We start from the raw sequence: 9,410 nt of genomic DNA on the forward strand, positions 1-9,410 counted from the left end.
ACTATTTTTATTAAATTACCTCTCTCTGTATATATTGATAAATATTTTGATATGTACAAATAAAACTTTATATATTTATGAGTATTTTTACTAACCGACTGCCAAGAAGTAAAAGTATGTATAAAGTTAAAATGTAAACATATAAATTGATTGACTATAATACATTAAAGAAACTAAAAAAACACTGCACTACGGAGGAGTTTCAGTCCTTTGGGCTATAAAACAACAGACATATAGAACACTAGCTTCCGCCCGCGGCTTCGCCCGCTTCGAGTTCGGTTATATCACGTTTCCAAGAGAACTCTTCAAAAGTCCGGGATAAAAACTATCCTGTTCTTTCTCAAGGTCAACTCTATCTCTGTACCTATTAAAATCAGTTCAGTGGTTTAGACGTGAAAGCGTAACAGACAGACAGAGTTACTTTCGCATTTATAATATTAGTAGGGATTGGGAATGAGAGAATAGCCGCCGTGCATGGCCGATAACTATGGACTTTACTACTGGTACTACGTTTGTGTAAATGAGGAAAATTCAAGCGAAAAGTACATTCATTAACCGACTTCATATAATAATGACACACACCAACTTTAGAGTAGCTACACACTGCAAACTTTTAGTCGCCTGCTATTTTACTCAAGCGACATACGATTCAAATCCGACTGAGATCCAATCCCGACTCCATTACGATTGTATATATATACTTCCCTGCCGATTTCGGCTATGGTGACTGCTTTCAGTTATCATTGAGAGAAGAACTAGGATGATCAGCTCTTCTATGCGCCCTTTGATGGCTGCAGTACCCTATTTTATGTGTAAACGTGCGCGAGCATTGGCTGCACGTTAGGATACCGTCCACGTAGTTATAATGAATGGCTACTGGTGTTTTAGCCTTAAGAGCATCACGCTTCGCATCCAGTGCGGATTTCCTTTTGTATGTGGCATTCCGCTATTTTTTCTTTTAAATCTGTTTCTGTAATTCAATAATGAATCATATTGTCTGCAAATTATTAACGACTGCAATATGATTGTAGAGCAAACTACCGTATAGACCAAATGGCAGGCCAATCGAATGTCATTGGAATACGATTGGCCTTATATTAGTAGCAGAATGCCCGCTAAGGTTAAAACTGCTATTGCGATTCAATTTCTATCCAATTTTGAAATTATTCACTTAGGAGAATCGCAATAGCCGGTATCAGACCGACTGAAAACCTTGATTGAATTCTAGATTTTCTAAATTTTTTTCGCCAAATCTCATGTCGATAAAAAAATTATCGGCCGACTTTTTATTCTTCAGTCTGCTCTCTTATTTCTCACAAGTCTATTTATAATTTAGTATTTTATAGGTCGTTGTCAAACCGCTCATTCTTACCTTGTTGGAACCCAATAAATGGATTCACAGCGCGTATTGACTACGTATCTTACCGTGTCAACTACATAATGTACCCTATTGTGTTCAAGCTGATTCTGTGGCTAGTATTCGTTGTATTTTGTAAGTATTTTTACCCTCCTATACTTTGCTTAATAGTGGTAAGGGACATTATAAAATTGAATATTTTTTTGTTTTGTTATATTGAACGTGCTATTGCAATGTAACAATTTATAGGTATAACTAAAAACATTGTTGATGAAAGGTTCTTCTAACCTACAGACAGACATGTGTTGCTGCGGCGTTTGTTCCGCCACTTCTTCTCCCCAGCAAAAACACATAGGAAGTGGTGAAAGGTGGGCGTTTTGGGGGCTGTCTTTTGTTTTTGACGTTCACAAAGTGCTGTTTTGCAGCGAAGTTTGAATAAATGCTTATGACTTTTTAAATTTACATTAATTTATTAAAAAATTAATTAAAAATAAAAAATTAAAAAAATTAAATTAAAAAAATTAATTAATTAATTAAAATTAAATTTAATTTAATTCATTATTTAATTAATTTATTTAAATTTATTACATTAATTTTAAAAATATTAAAATAATATACCACTTTTTATCTAAGTTATTACCTACTATGTACACTTACAAAATTTTAGTTTTTGAACTCATCTCATGTCCCCAGCGGGGCCCAACAGCGCCAAGGCCTGCCGGGGCTGCGGAATTGTTCGAAAGAGTTACCGCGGCCCTAGTACATAAAAAGCCTACGACGGAACACGACGATGTTTAGTCAGTAAGAGTCTGACACTCCCTCGCCGCTGCTAACCCACAGCGGGACCCGCCATTTGATGATTTTTTACGTCGTTAAATAAAAGCTCATCTCATGTACTGTTCCGAATTGAAAAACTGTATTGTAATCCATACTTGGCAATTTCAGTTATTGCTGCGGTCGCAGGAGATGAACACAAGGTTAAAAAAAAGTAAGTTTTTTTCTTTCAAACGTTATACCCTCTAGTAGGCACTATTATTTGAAAATTTATGGCAATCGTTACGGGTAGTCAGAAGCCACTAAGTCTGACACCAGTCTAACCAAGGGGTATTGGGATGCTCTGGCAACTGGACTGAGGAGGTCAGATAGGCAGTTGCTCCTTGTAAAACACTGGTACTCAGCTGTTGGTTAGACTGGAAGCCGTCACCAACATAGTTGAGAAATGGCTCGAGATGATCTTCGAGATGATTATGGTATCAATAATCCATCATCCTCCGAGCCTTTTTATCTCCCAATATGTTAGGGTCGGCTTCTAATCTAACTGGATGTAGCTGAGTGCTAGCTTTACAAGGAGCGACTTCCCTATCTGACCCCCTCAACCCAGTTACCCTTGCAACCCAATACCCCTTGGTTAGAATGGTGTCAGACTTACTAGCTTCTGACTACCCGTGACGACTGCCACGATGTTCAATGACAGCCGGGACCTACAGTTTAACGTGCTATCCGAAACACAGTCATTGGTGTCTAAGATATACTTAGAAAATACATACAAACTTAGAAAAGTTGCATTCGTACTTGCCTGACCTGGAATCGAACCCGCGCCCTCATACTCGAGAGGTTGGTTCTTTGCCCACTAGGTCACCACGACTTCGATATCAGTAATCCATCTTTATCCAATATTATTGCAGATCTGCAACTTGTGTTCTTCCGCCTTATCCAGACAATGGGCGTTATGACATGGCTGGGTACCCCTGGGCGAAGCCTGGTGATCTGTTCGAGTTTGCGTACCTCAATGTCAGCTGCAAACCTGGTAATAAAGTCATTGGGAACAATGTCATCCTGTGTGTTGAAGGAGAATGGTCTAGGATATTGCCGCAATGTGTGCGTAAGTATTTTTACGGAACTAGCTACCGCCCGCGGCTTCGGCCACGTAGAGTTCGGTAATATCGCGTTTCAAACAGAATTCTTCAAAATTCCGGGATAAAAACTATCCTATGTTCTTTCTCAAGATCGACTCTATCTCTGTACCAAATTTTATTAAAATCAGTTCAGTGGCTTAGACGTGAAAGCGTTACAGACAGACAGACAGAGTTACTTTCGCATTTATAATATTAGTAGGGATAAGCTCCCGAGATAGCTGAGATATGTCCTTGTCCCGTGTCTAAGCTGTTACTGTTACAGCCTTTTATCGTTCAATTGCTGGGCACAGGCCTACTCTCACACGGAGAAGGATTGAGCATTAATCACCACGCTTGCTCAATGCGTTTTGGTGATTTCAGGTTTTATAATCCAGGTTTCCTAAAGATGTTTTCCTTCACATTTTTATCAGTCATTGGTGTCTAAGATATACATAGAAAGCACATACAAACTTAGAAAAGTTGCATTGGTACTTGCCTCGCCTTGAATCGAACCCACACCCTCATACTCGAGAGGTTGTTTCTTTACCCACCAGGCCACCACGACTTTTTTTCTAAGTTTCCTCCCATCTTTTCAGCTGATATGGTTCAGCCTTTCACGCGTGATAGCGTGAACAAGGGATATAGGGATATAAAGGCTAGCTGCAACTGTTTTCAGCGATAATAATAATAATAATCTTCCACGCCGATTTCGGCAACGGCGACCACTTCGACCCTAATGGCGTGCGTGTGCTCTCATGTGGCTGGAGTATCCAATTTTGTGCGTGAAAGTCCGCGCACACTGCGGACATGTCAGGGTACCAGCCACAAAGTTGTAGTTGATAGCTACAGGTGGTCGAGCTTTCAACTCATCTCGTTTGGCATCCAACTCAGAAAGTCGGCGTGCTTCAAAGTCAAAGACTTTGGCTTTAACGCGGCTTCTCCAGTCTCTGCGGTTGGATGCCAGATTCTCCCACTGAGACGGGTCAATGGAACAGCTTTTCATGTGACGCTTCAGCACATCCTTGTATCGCAGCAGCTGTCCGCCACGTTTCCGCTTGCCCTCCTGCAACTCGGAGTAGAGGATGCGCTTGGCCACTCTAGTATCCGGCATGCGCAGTACATGCCCGCACCAACGAAGCTGTCTCCTCATGAGGTATGCTTCAATGCCACCTACATTGGCTTTCCTCAACACTTCTGTGTTACGCACACGATCAAACCAACGGATATTTAATATTTTGCGCAGACATTTGAGGTGGAAGCGGTCTAGTTGCTTGATGTGGCGTCGGTACGGTGTCCATGTTTCCGCTGAGTAGAGTATACAAGGCAACACAACTGCCATATACACAGAAACCTTTGTGGATATCTTTAGGTCATGGGAGCTGAAGACCTTCTTGTCGAATTTGCCGAAAGCAGCGGCTGCAGCACCAATTCTGCTATTGATTTCGGCGTCAAGGTCGCACTTTGCTGTTATAGTGCTCCCCAAATATCGAAATTTATCGACCTGCTTCAGGACATCTTCACCAAGCATAATGGTCAGTTCTTGACGTCCGTGATTGTCTGAAGACATTACTTCTGTCTTTTTGATGCTGATTTTTAGACCAAATGTACAGCACTGCTTGTGAAGGTTCGTGACTAGCTGTTGCAGGACTTCAGCGATAACTACTTCACGGAATAAAAAGTAACTTGTCGCTTTCCTCAATGAATGGACTATTTCACGCACAAAGAATGTTTAAAATCCGACCAGTTGTTCTTGACATTCATAGTATTTATATCCCTACTAATATCATAAATGCGAAAGTAACTGTCTGTCTGTTACGCTTTCACGTCTAAACCGCTGAACTGATTTTAATAAAATTTGGTACAGAGATAGAGTTGACCTTGAGAAAGACCATAGAATAGTTTTAATCCCAGACTTTTGAAGAGTTCTCTTGGAAACGCGATATAAGATATAACCGAACTTGACGCGGGCGAAGCCGCGGGCGGAAGCTAGTAACTAGATTCTCTTTTTCCTTTCAGCCGTATGTAAACTTGAAACACACCAGAGCGTGAAGTATACCTGTAAGAGACCTGATTCAGACAGGTTTGAGGAATGTGGAGATTCCGAGCCAGTCGGTACTGTAGTCCAGCCGCAGTGTCGCGAAGGTTACTACAGCCCCTCGGCTTTGCCTCTCATGAAATGCCATGAAGAAGTGTGGGACTTCATAGCAACATGCATACCAGGTACGGATCCCTACAACTTCGAGCATCATCGTCCTACAGCTGCTCTCATAAAGAGTAGGATTGAGTGTTAATCCAGTTTCAGTCTAACCAGATGTACCAGTCTTTTACAAGGAGCCACTACCTACCTAAGTTAGAGGGTGCATGTAGCAGATATGAAAATGCTGAGATGGATATGTGGTGTTACAAGAATGGATAAAGTGAGGAATGATTACATTAGAGGAAGTCTGAAAGTAGTCTGAAAGTGCCAGTTACAGAAAAGATGAGAAGTAGAAGACTGTCATGGTATGGGCATGTAATGAGGAGGGATTAGACGCATGCAACAAAGTGTGTGCTAAGTATAAATGTAGATGGATGGAGAGGAAGACCTAAGAAAAGATGGATGGATTGCCTGAAAGATGACATGAATAGGAAGGAAAGGAGTGTCAGTATGACGAGTGACAGGGGAAAATGGAAGAGGATATTGCAACGACCCCAAATAAAATTGGGAACAGGGCAGGAGGAAGAGACTGCCTATCTGAGTTCCTCAACGTCTTGGGAGATGATGATGATTCAAATTGGTTTATTTGAAATCCACAGAATGCGGCATTGTATCTGCCAACGCGAACACTGTGCCGTGGTATTCATATATTTACGAAGAATTACCAATGGAATACCGAGGACGGTGCGGTGGTACTATCATCTCGAATAACGTCGTCGTGTCAGGTAAGAGTGCGAGTTCGATTCCAGGTCAGGCAAGTACTGATGCAATTTTTTCTAAGTTTGCAGGTTTCTAAGTATAGGTAAGTTAGACACCAACGATTGTGTTTCGGATGGCACGTTATACTGTAGGTCCCGGCTGTCATTGAACATCCTTAGCAGTCGTTACGGGTAGTCAGAAGCCAGTAAGTTGTGTCCAAGATATAAGAGTCCCGAGTACTTTACATACAAACTTAAAAAAAGTTGCAATGGTACTTACCTGATCTTGAATCAAGTCCACACATATTTGAGAGGTTGGTTTTAATACACTTATAATGATTAGCTTCACTTGTAACTATGTATGTAAGAAAATCTTGGAACCTTAATTTGACCCACTTCCCGGTCTTCGATTAGGATGAAATTTCGCACACGCTCTGAGTTCTGATGACAATACATGACAAGCGTGTTTTTTATTTTTTTAAACTATTTGTTTTTCTCTTATGGTCTTTTCACAGCGGCGCACTGTTTTGGGACCACTCGTACGCACAATGTTTTAGATTATGTGGTAGTAGTCCAACCGTTTAGTCTCACCTTTGCCAAAAAAGATCTGGAAGCTAAGGGGAATTTGTACACCTCAATACATCGTGTAAGTAAGATACGATAAGTAAAATTCAATTCAATTTGATTGCGATAAGTTCATAAGTGTTGGTACCATTTGAGTCTTAAATAATAACACAATGTATGTACCTATATCCGGAACTCTTACAGCCAGTTTCTTCATCAAAAGTTAAAGCCAAAGTAATGTCATAAAGTAAAAGTAACGGTCGAAGTCGTTTTTTCACGATTTTAACTATTAGTAATTTTGCTGTTACTTTAGTAAAAGTAACAGTCAGTATTAGTGTTCCAACCAGTATTTTTGAAATCTTTTACAGGTCCGGAAAATCGATATACCTGTTCTATACAAGGGCGAACTGACTAACTACCAGTACGACATAGCGTTACTAACATTGCAAACCCCAGTGGTATTCTCGGCGGGTGTCATGCCAGCTTGCCTGGACTTCCAACAGGATTTCGATAAAATTCAGCTCACGGCTGGCAACGTCGGAACGGTAACAATTAATTTATTTGTTTATACTTTACTAGCGACCCGCCCCGGCTTCGCACGGGATAGCAGTATTCCCCACTATTTAATGTATGTTATTATACATATAAAACTTCCTCTTAATCAGCCTATCTATTAAAAAAAAACGCATGAAAATCGGTTACGTAGTTTTGAAGATTTAAGCGTACAAACGGACATGGGAACAGAAATAGCGACTTCGTTTTATATTACAGTCGACTCTTGTTAATTCAAACCTGCGATATTTCGAACATCTCGTTAATTCAAAGTTATCACGAGTTCCTTACAAAATCTCTTTATATTTCGAACTAAATCAATACATTTTTATGCATTTGGTAATTCGAACGAAAAAAGCATTGCTATATAACAAAATGACGCGTTAATTCGAAATCTTAGTCGTCTAACACTCGAGAATTCAAAGTTGCAGAGAGAAAGAGGCGGAAATATTGTAAGTCAGAGTCAGAGAGCAGTCTGAGTAGCAGCAATCTCTTTGAAGCTGTATGACGGAGCTGTTTCGAATGATTAATTACATTATGAATACATGTATGCACACAAATGTGTCTTTAAACTTTTGACATTGTTATAAAATAGCAGTTAAAAAATAATAATTGATCAACACTTAATAATTCGAAGTTTTATTTATTTTCTCTCACAAATTTCGAACCATTTAATATTTCAAAAACTCGATAATTCGTAATATTTTAAGAGTCCCTCGAGTTTCGAATTAACGAGAGTCGACTGTATGTAGTGATGTACAAAACGTCTGCGTCAGGATCGCTGTCACACCTCAGTGTGATCACCTGATCGGTGAGCCGATCCTCTCAAAATACATACAGAGAGTTACTACCTAATTGCTACCAGCTACCCTAGACCATCGAGGCAGCTAACGAGCAAAACTAAAGATAGATTGAATATTGGGATGTTATACAATGTATTCGTGTGTTGTGTTTGTGTGTGTTTCACAGGTCCCTGTGTGGAGCAGTCCCGTGACTGAAAATTCCGTGCTATCATTACATGAGTACCCGTATATACCTACTGAGACGTGCCTGGACAAGGCACCTCCTACTTTCCAAGGGTACATAACAGGAGACAAACTTTGCGCTGGCCTAGATAACCGTGAGTTGAAAACATTTTTATTTCATCGTGTACTTCTTTTTTGTGTGGCAAGAAAGAATGTTAGGTATTTGTGAGATGACGCCAGGTAGAAGAGTATGTAAGGAAAAAACATGCTGCGCCGACCACAGAAAAAAATGGGTTATGGGCAGGAGGATGACGATGATGGGAAATCATCATACGATCGGTGGGTTAGCAGCGTGAGGGAGTGTCAGACTCTTACTGACTAAAACCCACCATGTTCCATCTGAAGCCCTTTATGCACCAGCACCGCGGTAACTCGCGCGAACAATCCCGCAGCCCCTCATCTCATACTAATGGGTTACAGAGTGCCTAGTGTGACTTTTGCAAGTTACCGTTCTCCGTGAACAAATTATTATCATACAACTTTTTTATTATCATTCATCTCCCTAGCCTTTTCCCAACTATGTTGGGGTCAGCTTCCACTCTAACCGGATGCAGCTGAGTACCAGTGTTTTACAAGGAGCGACTGCCTATCTAACCTCTTCAACCCAGTTACCCGGACAACCCAAGACAAGGTGTATTATGTACAGTTTAACGTGCCATCCGAAACACAGTCATTGGTGTCGAAGATATACATACTTAGAAAGTAAATACAAACTTAGGAAAGTTGCATTTGTACAGCCTCATGAGGTGTGTTGGTCGAGGCTCTTGGCTATTACACCATTGGCCGTAACGACATATTTGTTATTATTATTATTCATTTTCTATCACCAATCAGGTACGATGGTCCATCGAGGCAACAGCGGGACAGGACTCACGTTCCCTTCGAAAGAACGACTCCTCACTCGTCACTACCTCCGAGGGATCGTGTCGATCGCACCCGAATGGAGTATTGCGCAATATACCCCCAATGACTTTGTCACCTTCACTAAAGTTACTAGCTTCGAACACTTTGTAAAAAGCAATTTATGAGTTGTTTCGTTTTTAATACATTATGATGCTATTATAACGATGGAATGCTATTATATTGATAGAATTGACCAATGGTTTCTTTTCGTATCATCAT

General features: G+C 40.6%; 1 protein-coding gene across 1 annotated transcript; it reads left to right on the top strand.

Moving 5' to 3' along the window:
• Nucleotides 1-1,219: 1,219 nt before the first annotated feature.
• Nucleotides 1,220-9,362, top strand: LOC124644191 (modular serine protease-like). The gene is made up of 9 exons (XM_047183441.1): nt 1,220-1,492; nt 2,303-2,345; nt 3,043-3,239; nt 5,269-5,472; nt 6,049-6,174; nt 6,663-6,793; nt 7,080-7,256; nt 8,233-8,383; nt 9,123-9,362. The coding sequence occupies exons 1-9, from the start codon at nt 1,441-1,443 to the stop codon at nt 9,314-9,316; spliced, it is 1,275 nt and encodes a 424-aa protein (XP_047039397.1). The 5' UTR covers nt 1,220-1,440; the 3' UTR covers nt 9,317-9,362.
• The last annotated feature ends 48 nt before the right edge of the window (nt 9,363-9,410 follow it).

This window comes from Helicoverpa zea, chromosome 29, assembly GCF_022581195.2.
Source record: "Helicoverpa zea isolate HzStark_Cry1AcR chromosome 29, ilHelZeax1.1, whole genome shotgun sequence".
Lineage (NCBI taxonomy): Eukaryota > Metazoa > Arthropoda > Insecta > Lepidoptera > Noctuidae > Helicoverpa > Helicoverpa zea.